Source organism: Squalius cephalus (assembly GCF_949319135.1).
Source record: "Squalius cephalus genome assembly, chromosome: 8".
In the NCBI taxonomy this organism is placed as follows: Eukaryota; Metazoa; Chordata; class Actinopteri; order Cypriniformes; family Leuciscidae; genus Squalius; species Squalius cephalus.
This window is the reverse complement of record NC_137129.1, coordinates 2,783,532-2,802,681: the sequence shown is the minus strand read 5'-3', so window position 1 is coordinate 2,802,681 and position 19,150 is coordinate 2,783,532. Positions and strand designations below refer to the sequence as shown.

At 37.2% G+C, this 19,150-nt stretch overlaps 1 protein-coding gene across 2 annotated transcripts; it reads left to right on the top strand.

The window, feature by feature from the left end:
* The first annotated feature begins 1,048 nt into the window (after window positions 1–1,048).
* LOC307162670 (proton-coupled zinc antiporter SLC30A8-like) lies at window positions 1,049–19,150 on the top strand. 2 transcript variants are annotated; one of them, XM_079878162.1, is made up of 8 exons: window positions 1,049–1,419; window positions 5,127–5,275; window positions 5,614–5,760; window positions 10,652–10,805; window positions 12,338–12,599; window positions 15,002–15,107; window positions 16,931–17,065; window positions 17,573–19,150. In XM_079878162.1, the coding sequence occupies exons 1-8, from the start codon at window positions 1,343–1,345 to the stop codon at window positions 17,716–17,718; spliced, it is 1,176 nt and encodes a 391-aa protein (XP_079734288.1). In that variant the 5' UTR covers window positions 1,049–1,342; the 3' UTR covers window positions 17,719–19,150. The 2 variants fall into 2 exon arrangements, with proteins under 2 accessions (XP_079734288.1, XP_079734289.1); XM_079878163.1 differs by lacking the exon at window positions 1,049–1,419 and adding an exon at window positions 4,494–4,808.

Genomic DNA, 19,150 nt, shown 5'->3' with positions numbered 1-19,150 from the left:
ATCATTATTTTTTAAAACTATTAGGTATACTGTTCAACTCATATATGTTAAATAACAAAATATATGGTTAAAAATATTTTGGACTGGCAATTTAAGTAAAAATAAACAGAAACAATCTTTCCACCACTACAGTTTTTAAGAAAAATAAATAAATAAATAAGAATAACCAATGATGTGGATCTAAATGTATTTTAAATCAAGTATTAATAGTTCATTACTTACAATATATGTGTGAGTGATTTATAATAAACATAGACCTGAGCAAAAATGAAATGCTAGGCAAAAAACCAAACTCGTGCCATTTAGCAACTTTAAATAAAAATGCATTAAGTTCATGAAGTATTAAGATTTATTTTGTTACGTGATTGGGTAGCCACTGATGTTGTTGACTGATACATAATCTTATAATCAGTTTTACAATATTACATTGTGATAAATTGAAAAGTGGTGGAAATGACATCTTTGAAAGCGCTCTTCAGAAAAACTGTTAAAAATAATAATATTCCATGGAATACTAAAACTGCTGTTATATTGTGTTAGAAGACAAATGAATGAAGCTAGGAAGATAGTTTTAAGTGTGTTTTAAGAGAATGAATTTTCCATAAGCTCACAGTGCCAAAAGTGCTCCTAGTTGGAGAATCACATCACTTTTTTTTTTTACTTAAAGTATAATTAAAGTGATTAAATTAGTTAAACTTCAAACCTAATCAACTTATTGAATGTGTTCGAGCTCTTCAAGGAGCTGTTAACTGATTATCTCAACAAAAGGTCGGTTTTCAGTGTCGATCATCGGTCAGGAGCACTGGAGCTCTGCACACGGTTCGCAGTCACAAGGGTTCAGACAAATCCGCTTTTTCACCGAGCACTAAATATTAGACGTATTCCTCCTGTAGCCTATATCACAGCTGAGGGGTTAAAACTGTGGGATATGCACTCTCTTCATAAACAATCACATCTTCAAGTCACAAAACACAGAGCGGTTTGAGGCAATATTTCCGGGAACTCACTATAGGCTACTGTAAATACAGCGTCACTTAACGCATGTGTTGTAATGAAATGATCGAGTCATTGTTGTGGGATGATCCTAAAGGATGCTATTGTCGTGATTTGGAGAAGCGAAGAGCATGTAGTGTTTGCACACGGTTCGCAGTCACAAGGCTTCAAATAACAGCGCTTTTGCACTGAGCCTCCAAGATCAGCTTCACCTCAGGATGCTGCCGGGACCAATCTCACTGTTTATTAGCTTCATTTCAGCATTTTAGAGTTATTTTAAACGACTGTGGAAAGAGGAATCTCAAAGTGTAGGAGGTAATCTCATCAAAAGTGAAGGAAAACTAAAACCATGTTCAAAAAGGATCCGGAAAAGATCCATTTGGTGACAGAAAACGGTGCAAAAACGTACACCATCACGACAGAAGAGTAAGTAGATTGTTTTCTTTATTTTAATGTTTATAGCCCGCTGTTGTAAAGCAAGGGTGAATTCAGAGAGATTGGGACATTTTGCCATTGAGATGATTTGGAAAAGGTGTCCCCATCAGCCTGAATTCAACCTATTATTTTAACAGGATGTTGAGTTTTGTGTTTTATACATAAAGTCACAGTGACGAATGATGTACTTTTTCCTCTTTTCGTGAGTGTTAGGCTGTTGCACAAGGTCGTGTCTCAGTGGTGTGCAAACTTTGCACTGCGCCCTAATCCTAGAGACATGAATGAACACCCGAGGACACACTCGGTTCTTTCGCACCGCACTTTTAAAACTGAATCATTTGGCGCGATGTTTCACTCAGTAAAGCATTCTTATTATACATAAATTAAAACACAAAGGCTACTTTTTAAAAGGTAACTTTAGGTCTTAATAAGCATAATTTTAAGTTTCTTGCTACAGTGTAAATAATCAATATTTGCACATGTGATTACTAAAATATAATCACCTGAGCTCCACCAACCAGGGCATATTTATTTTACAGAAATATACTGTAATATAAAACACAAGCATGTTTAAAAGATACAGAAAGATAAATAAATTGTTTTCTTTATTTAAAATGTTAATAGCCTATTGTATAGTATTCAGAGTGATTGGGACATTTTGCCATTGAGATGATTTTGAAAAGTGTCCCCATCATCATAAATTCACCATTTTAACAAAATGCTGAGTGTTTTATGCATACGGTCCCTGTGACGAATGATGTTTCGTTTAGGGGAGACCGGCAGCATTTTCTCTCAGTTACTCAGAGACTATTTGGACTAGACCAACCAAATGTGTATATATTAAACTTGCATTCCATACCATTTAAAGATGATTACATTTGACATATCGTTCACAGTATTTATTTGAATGGAAGAAGCCAGATGTTGCAACTGAACCCAACCCAGGGACGGTTACAACACAACCGGACGGTTGCAACATGTTAAAAATGCCTTACATTTCACTAATTAACTTTAGCTTTTTGTCTCAATGTGCATAGAATTCTGAAAATATTAACAGTTTTAGGCCTACTATAATATTATAGTATTATTTATTTATACAATAATATTATTGTAGCCTATAATTTAGTCATATTTATCAAATAACAGTTGAGTTTTGTTTGTTTATGTGTAGAACATAGGCCTACATAGATTCAGTGTGCTGTGCAAGTCAAGTCATCTTCATTTATACAGCGTTTTTAACATGTAGATTGTTCCAAAGCGGCTTTACAGAGATACAAGGATAGTTTAAAGTAACAGAGATTGTTTTGGCTTTATAGCAGTTCTTGAATAAAGTTATTTTTTCCAGCTAAAGTTCATTTGATTGATTCACTTCCGTCACACCGATCATTAGTTATTAACTTAGGGGCCGCAAACACGACACGAAAACTCTACACAGACTTTAAACGCGAAACCTGTGAGAATGCTGATGGCGTGCACATGCGTATTACGAGTTCAGTCTATTGGTATGCGCGTTTGAATATATGTGCGCAGGTTTGTAATTCCCTACAAACCAAGCCTTAAAAAACTACTTGTCTGGCCTTAACATTTTGATACAGAATTTTATCACTTCGGGGTAGATACGCGAACCAAATTTTCCAGACAACACTTTATCTGTAGAGTGGTAAAGGGATCCTCCATAAGGAGAAACTAGTTGGCACTTTAGCACCCCGCTATGACATCGGATCCAGGCGCAGGTCCTTCGTCAGATCTGGATACGGCCTGGATCCAGCAGGCTGCGGGAAAACCTTGGGATAAACAAAAACACTAAAATTAGCATAGATGCCATTCTTCTTATGATGTAACGAGTACATGAGGATTTATGGGAAGTGTTCCCGGTTCCAGCTGACCTAATCTATGCAGCCTAACATTGAATTATAAAAGTCTATAATGAGTTATGTGAATGCTAGGTCAAAGAGATGTGTCTTTAATCTTGCTTTGAACTGAGAGTGTGTCTGCTTCCCGGACAATGTTAGGAAGACTGTTCCAGAGTTTTGGTGCTAAATAGGAGAAGGATCTACCGCCAGCAGTCGATTTAGATATTCTAGGTATTATCAACTGGCCGGAATTTTGAGATCGCAATAGACGTGAAGGACTATAATGCGTTAAGAGCTCGCTCAAGCACTGCGGAGCTAAACCATTTAGTGCTTTGTAAGTCATCAGCAATATTTTAAAATTTATACAATGTTTAATAGGGAGCCAGTGCAGTGTTGACAGAACCGGGCTAATATGGTCATACTTCCTGGTTCTGGTAAGAACTCGAGCTGCTGCGTTTTGGACCAGCTGTAGTTTGTTTATTAAGCGTGCAGGGCAACCACCCAGTAGAGCATTACAATAATCTAGCCTTGAGCTCATGAACTAATTGTTCTGCATTTGTCATTGAGAGCATATGAAGTAATTTAGATATATTTTTAAGATGGAAAAATGCAGTTTTACAGATACTAGACACGTGACTTTCAAATGAAAGATTGGTATCAAAGAGCACACCCAGGTTCCTAACCGACGACGAAGACTTGACAGAGCAGCCATCAAGTGTCAGACAGTAGTCTAGGTTATTACGTGAGGAAGTTTTTAGTCCAATAATTAGAATCTGTTTTTTCAGAATTAAGTAGAAGGAATTCTACTACTACTACAGATGTAGTAGAAGTAGTAGTCTGTGTTACAGATGTGTCAGTGTCAGACAGGAAGAACTGAACAATTTGCAATGCAACAAACTTTTATTAAACATGCAACTTATAACTTGTGGCAACCTATCAGCCATGAGTCATGACAGATCATCATACGCCTGCTAGACACACTGACTTTGACGCATGCTAACCATGTCACTTAGAAGTCAACAAAAGAACAATTCAAACTAAGTAAGTTTTGATTAATTCATATAAAATGTCATGGGGGGGGGGGGGGGGGCACTGTGCATGTACAGTATGAGTGTTATCACTCTAGCTTGTTTCTGATTGGTGAAATATGGACATGTTGCAACCATGCCCTGTTGCAACCGTCCCCGGTCTCTCCTATCTTTTCCTCTTTTCGTGAGTGTTTTGCGGTTGCACAAGGTCTTGTCTCAGTGGTGTGCAAACTTTGCACTGCGCCCTAATCCTGAACACCTGAGGACACGCTCGGCTGGATCCGTGCAACTCGGCTCTCTTCCTTGCCAGAACGAGTTTGCAAAACGGTCTGAATCGATTTGCGATTCGGTTCGATTCGTTCGCACTTTTAACACTGAATCATTTTCCGCGATTTTTTTTAGTCAGTAAAAGTAAAGCATTATCGGCATACATTAAAACATTTTTACCTACAATCAACTGAAACAAAAGTCTGCTTTTTGAAAGGTAACTTTAGGTCTTGTAAGTATCATTTTAAGTTTCTTGCTACAGTGTAAATAATCAATATTTACACATGTGATTGTTAAATGTAATTGCCTGAGCTCCACCAACCAGGGCATATTTATTTTATAGAAATAGTACTTTATTGTAAATCACAAGCATGTTCAAAAGATACAGTATAACAGAAATAGCATTGTTTTTTTTTGGCACAACATTGTGTGTGAATTGTCATGCATGGTCAACATCAGACATAAACTTGCTGTTTGTCAATCAAACCTGTGGCTCCTTCTGAAGAAACCTAAGATTGACTTATGTTAATGAGTGTTGTATTCCTCCCAGTGTGTCCTCAGGTGAGATGAAGGATGGCAAACACTGTCACGATAACAGCCGTGCCCTGGAGGACCGAGAGCGAGAGAAAAAGCTCGCCAAGAAACGCCTGTACATCGTGTCAGCAGTGTGTCTGGTGTTTATGGTGGGCGAGATATTAGGTGTGTGTGACCCTTCCTGCTGACCTCGGTAACACTTTACAATAAGGTTCATTAGTATTAACTAACATGACCTAAACCATGAGCAATGCATTTGTTACAGTTAATGTTAGTTAATAAAAATACAGCCGTTTGTTCATGTTAGTTCACAGCGCTAATTTATAACTAAAGCAAATAAATTAACATTAACAAAGATTAATAAATGCTGAAGAAGTATTGTTCATTCTTAGCACATGTTAACTAATGAACCTTACTGTAAAGTGTTACGCTGATTTTCTGCATGTTTCTGCACACACAAAGGTTCTCTGGGTAATAAGCGCTGATGTGTGGTGTGTGTACAGGTGGGTATTTTGCTGGAAGTCTGGCGGTGATGACGGATGCCGCTCACCTGCTCGTGGATCTCACCAGCTTCATCATCAGTTTGGGTTCGCTGTGGTTGTCCTCCAGACCCCCGACTCGCACGCTCAATTACGGCTGGCATCGAGCAGGTGAGTTACTGGAGTTGAAGAACACTTTATGCATTTCTCTCAGTTACTCAGAGACTAATTGGACTAGACCAACCAAATTTGTATATATTAAACTTGCATCTGTCTGCTGTTACCCATACCATTTAAAGATGATTATATATGACATATCGTTCACAGTATTTATTTGAATGGGAGAAGCCAGATGTTGCAATTGAGTCTGACCCATGGGACGGTTACAACATGTTAAAAATGCCTTACATTTCACTAATTAATTTTAGCTTTTTGTCTCAATGAGCATAGAATTCTGAAAATATTAACTGTTTTAGGCCTACTATAATATTATAGTATTATTTATTTCAATAATATTATTGTAGCCTATAATTTATTTATTTAGTCATATTTATCAAATAACAGTTGAGTTTTGTGTGTTTATGTGTAGAACATAGGCCTATAGATTCAGTGTGCAGGTGTTACAGATGCTATTCAATCTCTCCATCTTTCAGTGTCAGACAGGAAGAATTGAATAATTTGCAATGCAACAAACTTTTATTAAACATGCAATTTATAATTGTCGCAACCTATCAGCCATGAGTCATGACAGATCATCATACGCCTGCTAGACACACTGACTTTGACGCATGCTAACCATGTCACTTAGAAGTCAACAAAAGAATAATTCAAACTGAGTACGTTTTGATTAATACACTATATATTAGGGCTGTCAATAGATTTTAGTCGTTATTAATCACACCCTTTTTGTGCAATTAATCATGAATCATGATTAATCTTATTGTGAAATTAGCAGAAGTCAGCAGAGTTAATGATCAGATTGAAGGGTGATTCTCACAAAACTGTTTTCCTGTGGAAAAAACCCACTCATGAAGACTCCAAAATGACACCAAAAAAACAATTGATATAAGGAGTCTATATAATTAATAAATGCACACCAACATTTTTCAGAATTCACGCATGTGTCCAGTGGTCTGGACTGTAAAGAAGCTAATGATTACTTTTTATATTTATAAAACCGTACAATAAGCAACAAGTTCATTTAGAGAAACTTTTATTATAAATAAAAGTCACAGCGTGCTTCATGCTTCAAACGTGACTTTACAGTCTGGAAAATAGCTAATTATTTCACGGACTCACAAGGCACTTGAGAACTCCTGGTCTACACAGAAGAAAGCCCTGTCTAGGCGCTTCCCCGGTACGGGTTGTGTCGAGCCATTTGTTAGACTGGTTGTTTGATGAAAAAAAGATGAAATGTAGTTGCAATAAACGCATTAAGAATCCGCACAACAGAGGACTTTTATTCTGCATTTGCGGAACTGAGGAAGAACTGGTCTGCGTTCAGCCCCGACAAAACGTTGCACAATGTTTTTTAAACAGAAACGGTGATGCGTTGAACACACTGTTCTGATGACGCAAGAGTTGCAACTATGGCAGCTGAGAAGGCCATTCTTTGTGCTCTTTGTGAAGAATTTTCTGAGCCTGATGAAGTCAGTATAAATATGTTTTTAATACTACAAAATATGCCCGATGTTATAGTTACTGCACTTGCCGCCCAGAACAAAAGAGAACATCCCAATCGAGTGAAGGGATTGCTGAAACTGAAGCACACATCTTACCTAATTCAGACTAAAGCACATCTATTTAGCCTCACATACTGACTTTATTTGTAGTTCATACTGTTTTAATACCCTGTATTTTCTTTCTCACTTTTAGGAAAAGCACTTAATTACCATTGTTTATTTCTATACCAAATGTCATACACTTGCAATGAAGCTAAAAATATAAACAACTACATCATTATGTTGATATCCTATATTTTTACAATAAAACTTACACAAACATGTCTTCTAATATCCTCAGTTGTTGCATCGAACACATTTGTAAATGACTTTCCTTGAACCCATTGTGCGAGTTCACTTTAATACCGCCTGCTTTATATACATGTTGCTGCTGATTGGACTGCAGTTCTGACACACCCACCAAACAAGAGAAAACTTATCTCAAACCCCGGTGCACACCGGTGCACGCCGTTTCCAGGAAACATGACGTTCAACCCGGAAACCGTAGCAAAACGTTTCGCATCGTTTTGAACTTGAACGTGCCCCTGCTGACGGAACAGCTGATCTTCGGCTGACAAATCAGAGGAAAGGGGCGTTTCATTCCCGCCCACGTGTAGAAATCGAATATTCCAGCTGTTTATTCATTTTCTACCTCAGAATGAAAAAAAAACCAAAAACAAAACTGAATTCTTGTTTTTCATTTTATTTTATTTTAGTGAAAAAAAAAAAATGAAAAAACAAAGGAACCGTTTTCACAATTTTCTACTTTCAATATTAAATCAAAAAATGACTGAACGAATGATACACGGATTATGAAGCTTCAAAACCTTTAAGAATCTTTTGTTCCAAATCAATGGTGAGAGTCACATGATTTCAGTAAACGAGGCTTCATTACGTCTTAACTGTTTCGAAACGTTTCAAAATTTTAATCTCTGGGTCACTGAGAACCTGTGGGTTTTTACCTGATCTCAGATCAGCTTTATACATTTGTAGATGTTTTAATTAGACATTAGTATAATTAAGATGAATAATGGTATAATAGCCTCTTATTGGCCTGTTTATCTGAGCCATTCATAGAACAAACCCTGACAATTGATAAAAGAACAGACACTTGATAATCTTATTAGATAATTGCATTTGAAAGGATTTTACTTTCTATAAATTAAATTTGCAATAGATTTGTAAAAGTTTTTTTGCATGTTTAGCCTGGGTTTTTTGTTGCATTTGCACTGTTCTGACCACTAGGGGTCCCCGTGAAGACGGTGTCGGGTTGAATATGGCACATTTGCTTAATCTGTTTCAGTGCTCCACAAAGCCTTGATCTGCCCACCACTACCCAAGAGCAGGATTTATTTAACATATGTATACAAAATAAACAAAGACTTGGCTAAGCATACCTTGACATGACTTAAACACTCACCAAACAGTGGTTACACAAACAATATAAGACAAGAGACTTCTTCCCGTTTCTTTGGCGGTTCGCACCAATTTCACGCATTTCCGCCACCTAACTCGATCCAGAGACTTCAGCCACTTCCCATCCTCCACCGCTCAAATCTATGCTTCAGCCAGCGCGGCGTGTTCAGCTCCTTTGGCTTGAGAGGAAAAAAAAAAACACCCCTTCTCAAATATTTAAATGAAACTTTTCTGTTATTTCGTCTTTGTTCGGGGTTTAATAGGTACCTCAAATTAACATCAATCTCCTCTTCCCTCTGAACCTCTTCTAAAACTTTTCTCTGTCATCTTTATACTTTTCACAATACATGATTCTACCGTTTAGTTTTCTTCACACCATTCACATCTTCCTGTCAGAAAGACAAGAGACTGGAAACATGCGGCCAATTTAAACAGAGACTAATGACTTGACTAGACACACCTGTGAACATGATTAAGCAATGAACCAATGACAGAACAGAACTGAGAAACCACATGACTAAATCAACCAATGACAACATGACACATTCACAAGGGGAACACATGGGGCACGTTCAAGTTCAAAACGGTGTGCAACGTTTTGCTACGGTTTCCGGGTTGAACGTCATGTTTCCTGGAAGCGGCGTGCACCGGTGTGCAACGGGGTTTGAGATACGTTTTCTCTTGTTTGGTGGGTGTGTCAGAACTGCAGTCCAATCAGCAGCAACATGTATATAAAGCACGCGGTATTAAAGTGAACTCGCACAATGGGTTCAAGGAAAGTCATGTGTTGATGCAGCTCGGTATACGCAACAACTGAGGATATTAGAAGACATGTTTGTCGTAAGTTTTATTGTAAAAATATAGGATATCAACATAATGATGTAGTTGTTTATATTTTTAGCTTCATTGCAAGTGTATGACATTTGGTATAGAAATAAACAATGGTAATTAAGTGCTTTTCCTAAAAATGAGAAAGAAAATACAGGGTATTAAAACAGTATGAACTACAAATAAAGTCAGTATGTGAGGCTAAATAGATGTGTTTTAGTCTGAATTAGGTAAGATGTGCTTCAGATTCAGCAATCCCTTCACTCGATTGGGATGTTCTCTTTTGTTCTGGGCGGCAAGTGCAGTAACTGTAACATCGGGCATATTTTGTAGTATTAAACACATATTTATACCGACTTCATCAGGCTCAGAAAATTCTTCACAAAGAACACAAAGAATGGCCTTCTCAGCTGCCATAGTTGCAACTCTTGCGTCATCAGAACAGTGTGTTCAACGCATCACCGTTTCTGTTTAAAAAACATTGTGCAACGTTTTGTCGGGGCTGAACGCAGCCCTTGACTATAGGTATTTTACAAGGGAAAAAACATGAAAATGAAACAACACAAGACATGACATTAATATTGCTATAAAATATTTATATTCAAATAAATGCTGTTCTTTTAAACTTTCTATTCATCAAAGAATCCAGAAAAAAAAATGTATCACGGTTTACACAAAAATATTAAACTGTTTTCAACACTGATAATAATCATAAATGTTTCTTGAGCATCAAATCATCATATTAGAGTGATTTCTGAAGGATCATGTGACACTGAAGACTGGAGTAATGATGCTTTGATCACAGGATATAAATTACACTTCACTATATATTCACATACAGTAGAAAACAGATATTTTAAATTGTAATAATATTTCACTATTTTTTTCTGTATTTTTGATCAAATAAATGCAGCAGATGCGAGTTTTTAAAAATCTCACCGACCTCACACTTTTGAATGATTGTGTATATATATATATATATATATATATATATATATATATATATATATATATATATATATATATATATATATATATATATATGTAAACTGGAAGCACAAGTGTAATTTTATCACTGTACTATTGTGTGTTCTCAGAAATCCTGGGCGCTCTGCTGTCGGTCTTCAGCATCTGGCTGGTGACGGGCGTTCTGGTGTATCTGGCGGTGGAGCGGCTCATACACGACGACTTCACTATCGAGGCCACTGTGATGCTCATCACCTCCGGCTGTGCTGTACTGGCCAACATCATGTGAGACAAACCCTCATTGTGCATGCGCACACTATATATAGCCCTAATCTAATAACTAACTAATATAGTGCCTTAGCAAAACTGTTATTTGCAGTGAAAATATCTTAAAGGTGCAGTGTGTAATATTTAGGAGGATCTGTTGACAGAAATGCAATATCACATACATAACTATGTTTTCAGTGGTGTATAAAGACCTTACGTAATGAACCGTTATGTTTTTATTAGCTTAGAATGAGGCATTTCTGTCTTCACACACCGCGGGTCTCTTTACATCGACATGTTTCTACGGTGGCCCTGAGCGGACAAACGCGTTTCGTCACTGTGTTGTTCTTCACTCTAGCTAAAGTCAGCAAATAAAACACTGACACAATGATAAACAAGTAACAATAATATTCGCAATAACATCGTTTTACTGAATAATTAATAAACCTGATTTCTTAATTTATCTAGGTAAAAAAACCTCATTGCTTAAAGGGATGGTTCGGAGTAAAATCAACCTAGGGTCCTTTGCACCATGACCTCGAGCCAAACACCCCCCCAGAAGCCTTTTTCCTTTGGTCGAACATTATTAAAGTTAGAGCTTATTTAGAGATATCAGCCGATGGCTTAGTGCAGGCGCTAATGGATCCAAGGTTGTATCTGGTAAATTACCCCACTAGTAATGCCCAGAATGGCACCAAACTTCTACAGTAGCACAAATAGGTTCTTTACTCATAAAACGAGGCATTGGAAAGCTTGTAAGTACATCAGGAGTTTATTTAAATAACACTTGCCTGATGGCTAATGCTACCACTAACCCGGACGTCAAGGTCACTTCCGTGATTTGGGAAAAGCACGTAAAAGTCCTGGCAGAAAGCGATGCATAAGGATGTAGTGTAACAACGAATTATTATTTTTTCCGAAGTGTTGACAACTTAGTGTTTACTAATAATTGTTACAAACTGGTGCTACCAACAAAATATTAGTGCATTCCTGGAACTGGGCGTCGTTACACTACATCCTTATGATCGCTTTCTGCCAGGACTTTTACGGGCTTTTCCCAAATCACGGAAGTGACGTCGACGTCCGGGTTAGCGGTAGCATTAGCCGTCAGGCAAGTGTTATTTAAATAAACTCTTGATGTACTTACAAACTTTCCAATGCCTCGTTTTTATGAGTATAGAACCTATTTGTACTACTGTAGAAGTTTGATACCATTCCGGGCATTATTAGTGGGGTAATTTACCAGATACAACCTTGGATCCATTAGCGCCTGCACTAAGCCATCCGGCTGATATCTCTAAATAAGCTCTAACTTTAATAATGTTCGACCAAGGGAAAAAAAGCTTCTGGGGGGGGGGGGGGGGGGGTGTTTGGCTCGAGGTCGTTGTGCAAAGGACCCTAGGTTGATTTTACTCTGAACCATCCATCTCAGATCATGACATCACTTCCTGTTGGCCACCGTAACTTCTGTTGGGTGCAGTTCGCAACTTCACCACTAGATGCCGCTAAAAATGACACACTGCACCTTCTATCTGTTGTTGTGTGTGTAGAATGGCACTCACTCTGCATCAGTCGGGTCACGGCCATAGTCACGGTGGTCTGAGCGCCGGTCACGGTCACAGTCACGATCACGATCACGGGAAGGAAAAGGGACACAGCCATTCTAACGATAAACATTGTGACGTCGAGGAGAAAGAGACTGGGAAAAAACAACAAGCTAATGCCAGCGTAAGGGCAGCGTTTGTCCATGTGATTGGAGACCTTCTGCAGAGTGTCAGTGTGCTGGTCAGTGCCCTCCTCATCTTTTTTAAGGTAAGCAGTTTTACTTTACATTCTTAGATTCGATGAGTCCTAACTGATGACCCAGCTCACAAAAATATGATATATATATATATATATTAAATATATAGGTTATGAGCGTTCTCTGAACGTTCAAAACATCCAGTTTTTTTAAAAAGTAAAAAATAAATAAATTATTGGTTTTGCAAACATTATAGGAAAGTTACTTTTGAATGTTCTCAGTAGTAACATTTAAAAATGTTAGCCAAATGTTTCAGAAAAAAAAATGTTTCATGATTGTTGTATAAAGAATGTTTTAGTGCTAATGTTTTGAGAACATAATTAAAGACCAGTTAACATTTCTATTTGGAAGAGGCGTTACTGGAAGAGCATAATATATATTAATTTACTATTATTTCAGTTTTAGTGTTTATTTATTTCCAGTTAATAATTTTTGCGCTTGAACTTAAACTTATTTCAGTTTTATTGCCAAGACAAAATGTCGAATTTTCATTTAGTTCAAGTTTTTCCAACAAATATTTTTATTTTTATTTTATTTCAGCTTTATTTCAATTAAAGGCACAATACATAAGATTTTTGAAAAACCAAAATCCAAAAACCACTAGAACCACTAGTAGATGTTTCCAAGAATGTTTAAATCCAGAGAAATAAGCAATTTGAACCAGGACTCGGACCATGTCCGTCTTCTGTCAGTGATATTATATATAAAATGTTTATTAGACAAGGGAACAACCGTTTAGATACATTTATAGACAGAAACGATTGTTATACAGCTCAACACTGTTAGTCTTATTGTCTGAATCGCTTGTTTTCTTGATTTTCCGCGAGTACCATGTTTTGACCATATTTTCAAAAAACAATATTTTTTTTAAGCAAATTTTTTTTTTCAAACAAATTTTAAGTGGCTAACACAACATAATCATATGCAGCTTTGTGTTTAGTAACAGTAATGCAGCGTTTTCTCCGTCAAACAATGTTTTAAAATTAATTGCATGCCATTTAGCAACACAAGCCATCCAGCAATTATTAATATGATATTATGACTCAGCCCTGTTCTGCTTTATACTACAGTAACGTTGATAATTTCATCCATGAATATTATTTCCGAGTCCCGTAGGATTGTTTTCTGCCAAATCAAGGTGTCATCAAGCTATGCCTTTGTTTTGAATAGGTGACCTCTAGTGGCGAAAAACTACATATTATGTCTTTAAAGGGGACATATCATGCTAAATCCACTTTTTTAGCCCTTAAATGCATTTTGTTGTATATTTGGAGTGTTTAGAAGTACAGAAAAGTTGAAATTATTCTCTTCAGGTGCTTCGTTGATATCTTTATATTCTGTTTTGGCCTTATTTTTCAACCTGTTCCGATTTTTCTGTTATCTATGACGATTTTTGAACTATTACGTCACAGTATTTGCAGCGGAACTGCCAAATAAGGACATTGACTTCCAGCCCAACACTTCGAGCAATCCGCCATTTTTATTTCTCGCTGCAATTTTGTAGTCCAAGCTAAAAGATGCAGAAGGTACGAGAGGGTAAGTTAAAATGTTCAGTTGTTGGATGTAGTAACCCACACGCTTCATTACACCGTCTAATGTAGATGAACTGCCGCGCTTGTGACAGGGCGCATGTTTAACTGAAAGAACGAGCAGAGAGAGAGAGAGAGAGCAGAGAGAGAGAGACCCGGTCGCGCACGCACTCTCTCTCTCTTCGGAGCCAGGCGAAAGTGTAAACAACACACCGTCTCCAAACTAGACGCTGTCTTGCTCTCTCTCCCTCGCACATATTAATCAAAATAAATCGACACGGTGGTAAAAGGTCGGAAGACCAAAGTTTCATGTGTAAATACAGTAACACACCATTGCGATACATCCATATGAAGACGTTGTTCTGCAGGTTCGTCGTCTTCATTTTCATCTCGCTCCGGCTCCGACTCTGGCTCGAACATGTAAGGCTGGCTGGACAAGTCTTCCGTTGTTGACATTTTGTTAATAACGTGTGAATAAAAAGTTTCTGTGCCGCTAGATAATCGTATCTCTGCTATCAAACTACAAAAATGGCCGAACGGGGTGGAGTTGAACCTCTGCATCCTGGAGAGGGGGCGGGGTATGAAGTGTCTCAATTGTATTTAAAGAGACCGCACCAAAACGAGTTGCTCTCAGACGCACATCAGAAAAGGGGTAGAAAAGGGGCCTGTGGAGCTATAATAATGAGGAATTCAGACCCAAGCATTGCAGTTCCGCTTTATATAGACTACAAATGTATGATTTATATGTAAAAAGGAACAATTTAAAAGCATGATATGTCTCCTTTAACAGAAATGTTTTTACTAGTTTTATTTAACAATAATAACCCTGTATAGATCAGATGTACAGCATGATGCTAATGAACTGAATTATTTTCTTTTTACAGCCTGAATATAAAATTGCAGATCCCATCTGCACCTTCCTGTTTTCCCTGTTCGTCCTGGCAACCACGTTCACCATCATGAGGGACATTATTATCGTCTTGATGGAAGGTAAAATGTCTTGCCTGTGACTTTTTAAAGAAGCTAAACGTTTTGCATTTTTGAAACAAAAGTTTCATTCCCCCCAGAATATTTTGTTGAATATCTGAACATGCGATATATCAAAAGAAAGAACAGAGCCTCTGCTTTTAAAACGTTTTATTCTAGCTTCATGCATTATTTTTTATCAACACTTGAATATGGGTAAGAATATTTATAAAAAAAGCAACATTTTTAACAAAAAGCTGAGAACAAAAAGACTACATCCAGATCAGATTAAGAACGATGATCATAACAGAGATTAGTAGATCAACACCCAAAAGCTTCACAGTCCTAAAGCTCATCCTGGGTCCACATTTCATTCAGGAACATTAGGCAGATTTGAATTATATGCTGTTTATTGTTGATGATCACATTGTTTTACATATGCATCTGCTTACATGTGATATCGCTTGTTTCTGCTGCATCTTTGTGTATCTTTTGATCAGGAGATTCAGTTCTCTTTCAGAAGATGTGTAATAGCGCCCCCTACCATATAACAGTGAAAACACTGAAAGCCGTAATATTTCTGTCAATGGAAGGGAAAGAGTTAATAATGTTCTCAAAAAACTTTTTTTTTTTCTGAAACATTTTTTTCAGTTTTTTAAAAAAATGTAAGTACTTGTTCAGAGTACATTCAAAAGTAACAATCCCATAATATTTGCAAAATGATAAAATGGAATTTTCCCTTAAAGGGATACTTCACCGATTAGCATTAAGCTTTGTATCAGTAGAAACCCGGTAGTATTTTGGAATGACCGTGCTTCCCTCCCTCATGTCCCCCTGAGACGAGAGATTTCTGGATTGTGTGTCTGGAAAAAAACCTCAGATGACGTAAAAATCATCATTTAGCTCATCTGAGGCTTTTCTGTCCAGAGGCGAGAGACTCCAGCCAGTAGGAGGAGCTGTTCCGCATGTCTTCAACCCGCCCATAGGGGGATCTCACCATAAAACGCCGTCTTTTCAGTTTCGAGTCGACCAGTAGCCTAGCTCTATCATTTCTCCCGATACTGCCCTCTGTAACCGGTAGGCGTGGCTTGGGCGTGGCCTCGTAGGGCAGCGGAGCAAGTGCATTCTGGGAGTTGTAGTCTTTCATCCACATGAGCCAAAAATACATTTTCTGGCTTTTCTCATTCTAGAAGGCTCCAACGTCTAAAATAATTTCACATTTCTACTACATAAATGACCCAATTTAAATACACATTCATCTTTCCAGTGGTGAAATATCCATTTAACGTTCACATAACCAAGAATTTTTTTTTTTTTTTTTAAACTGGGCATTTTGAACGTTCAGAGAACATTCAGAAATAACGTTCGTATAACTTAATGGCAACGTTAGCCAAATGTTCAAAAATTAAATAAATTGTCAGCTGGGAATAAAGAATGAGAATCTGTCCAAACTTTTGACTGGTAGATTAATCGAAGATAAATCTTAAATATAGCCTCTATATTAGCTGATTTAATGGCCACTAGGCATTCTGTGAAAGGTCGTTTCATTTTTCATATGCTCTTCTCGTTAAAACTTTTCTTGGAACATGAAGATTTGAATTAGAGTCCGTCAGATTGTCTGAAATGCCATAATTTCGAGAAACACAATTAAATGCTGTGTAAGATTTTTATTTGTTTAATTTTTAAAAATGTGGTCACTAAAAATGTCATTCTTCCATTGTGCTATTTAAAAGTTTTGATGAGTTAACAATTATATAGAATATAGTAATAACCGAGCTAACAGGGAACGTTCTCATTTCTTGGATCATGACGATGTGAATTGGAGCTCAGGTGTGTGTCCTCCACAGGAACTCCGGTTGGTGTGAACTATAATGAGGTGAGGGATCGACTGCTCCAAGTGAAGGGAGTCAAAACTGTGCACAACCTTCACATCTGGGCCCTGACGATGAACCAGGCGGTGCTCTCCGCTCACGTGGCCATAGGTAACGCTTTAACTCCGTATGTGACAAAACCAGTCTCGAGTCGCATGGGTTTATTTGAGGCAATAGCCAACAATACATTGTACGGGTCAAAATTATCCATTTTTCTTTTATGCCAAAAATCATTAGGATATTAAGTAAAGATCATGTTCCATGAAGATATTTAGTAAATTTCCTACCGTAAATATATAAAACATTTATTTCTGTGAGTGAATGCAACACAATCGCCAACATAAATGAACAACTTTAAAGGAGATTTTCTCAATGTTTTGATTTTTTTGCTCCCTCAGATTCCAGATTTACAATAGTTGTATATCAGCCAAATATTGTCATATCCTAACAAACCATACATCAATGGAAAGCTTATTTATACATACATCTTACTTATACATCTCAATTTAAATTTTTTTTTACCCAAGTGACTGGTTTTGTGGTCCAGGGTCACATACGGCTTAATTTTGGCATTTAATTCTGAAATATTCACCCGTCTGTTCATTTTGAACTCCTCAGAAGACACTGCAGATCCACAGGCGGTGTTGAGAGAAATTACCCAAGCCTGTTTCAACGCATACAGTTTCCATTCGGTCACCATTCAACTGGAGCCACAGGAGGACCAAAGGCCTGACTGTAGTCTCTGTCAAAACCCCACGAAGTGAAACTCCCAGAGACTTATCCATAAAGGCGGAAAGAGACCTTTTCAAGAGGATTATTGTGGTGTTAACGCTTTAGAGCTGATATAATTACATCTGTTTTATTGTAGAATGAGGTCTTCTTGGACTTCAGTGTGTGTTTTTGAGTGTTTTTGAGGGCGGGTCACATGACAGTATTTCACTGAGGTTGTGGTATTATAAACAGTGCCGTCCCTCTTAGTATCTGCAGCACTGGATACGGAAGTTTAGTGCAAAATATGCACATTTGGATGGAATTTGGTAGAAAATAATGTCGTTTTCACCACGAACTCTGTATTTTAAAAAATACATTGAAATAATATGGGAATTTTCATTTTTGGGCAAACTATCCCTTTCAAGGTTTGGCGCACCCAAAAAATAAAAAAAATATCATTACTCACCCTCATGTCGATCCAAACCCGTAAGAATTTCTTTCATCTTCGAAACAAAAATGAAGATATTTTAAATGAAATCGGAGAGATTTCTGTTCCTCCATTGACAGGCTACGCAACTACCACTTTGATGCTTCAAAAAGTTCATAAAGAGATCATAAAACTAATCCATAAGAATCAAGCGGTTTAGTCCAAATTTGACTTGATTGCTTTAGTTTATATGATGAACAGATTTAATGTAGGCCTTTATTCACACATAAACATTGATCAGTGAACATAAACAGAAAATAGAAAATGATCACTGATTTTTTTGTTCTCATTTCCTATTTTTTGTTTAGAAATCAATCTTGATTTTTTTTTACTCCTCAAGCAAAGTTCGAAAATTCATATGAACTCTTTACAATAAGGTAAACATATCTTTCCCTCGCTACTGTTCAATAGAGTCGACAGTCCTATAAGATATCAGTACCACGATAATATACAACTATCGTATATCGGCATACATTTTTTATTTAAAACCGTCTATGTATATTACAGCTGCATATTTATGAATGCCTTGACACCCTATCACAGCGCATGATGGGTTAAAATGTCTAATTTACATTAATTAAAAGGACTTTTTACATTTAAAAACACACATTTTCAAATTCCAAAGCTCGTAGTCAGACTTACGACAGGTGAGATGTTGCCAATACTTCCCTTCATAAATGTACAGTACACTATTATTTAAAAATAATACTGTAATTCACTGTAATGTAATAAAGTACTGTAATACTGTAATTCACTTCCACCTTTGTGTCATCACCTCATTAACTCTGCCTTTATTAACCCTGTGTTTTCAGTCATTCTTTGCAAAGTCTTGTTTGTTTCACACTGCAGTTCTGAGCACTTTCCTGGTTTCCCGTGTTTATGGTTTTGACTCTTTTGCCTGGTTATTTGATCACCCGTTCTGCCTGTTGCCTATCTGGAAGGTTTGCCTGTGGTTTTTGACCGACTGCATGTTTAATGGATTGCGGATCTGGATTTAA

What these genes read in the sequence shown, in the direction of transcription:
- LOC307162670 (XM_079878162.1), top strand. Translation starts at nt 1,343, where the DNA reads ATGTTCAAAAAGGATCCGGAAAAGATCCATTTGGTGACAGAAAACGGT. An exon ending in TATTATCGTCTTGATGGAAG is followed by an intron (nt 15,108 to 16,930) that starts GTAAAATGTCTT and finishes TGTCCTCCACAG; the next exon opens with GAACTCCGGTTGGTGTGAAC. An exon ending in CTCCGCTCACGTGGCCATAG is followed by an intron (nt 17,066 to 17,572) that starts GTAACGCTTTAA and finishes TGAACTCCTCAG; the next exon opens with AAGACACTGCAGATCCACAG.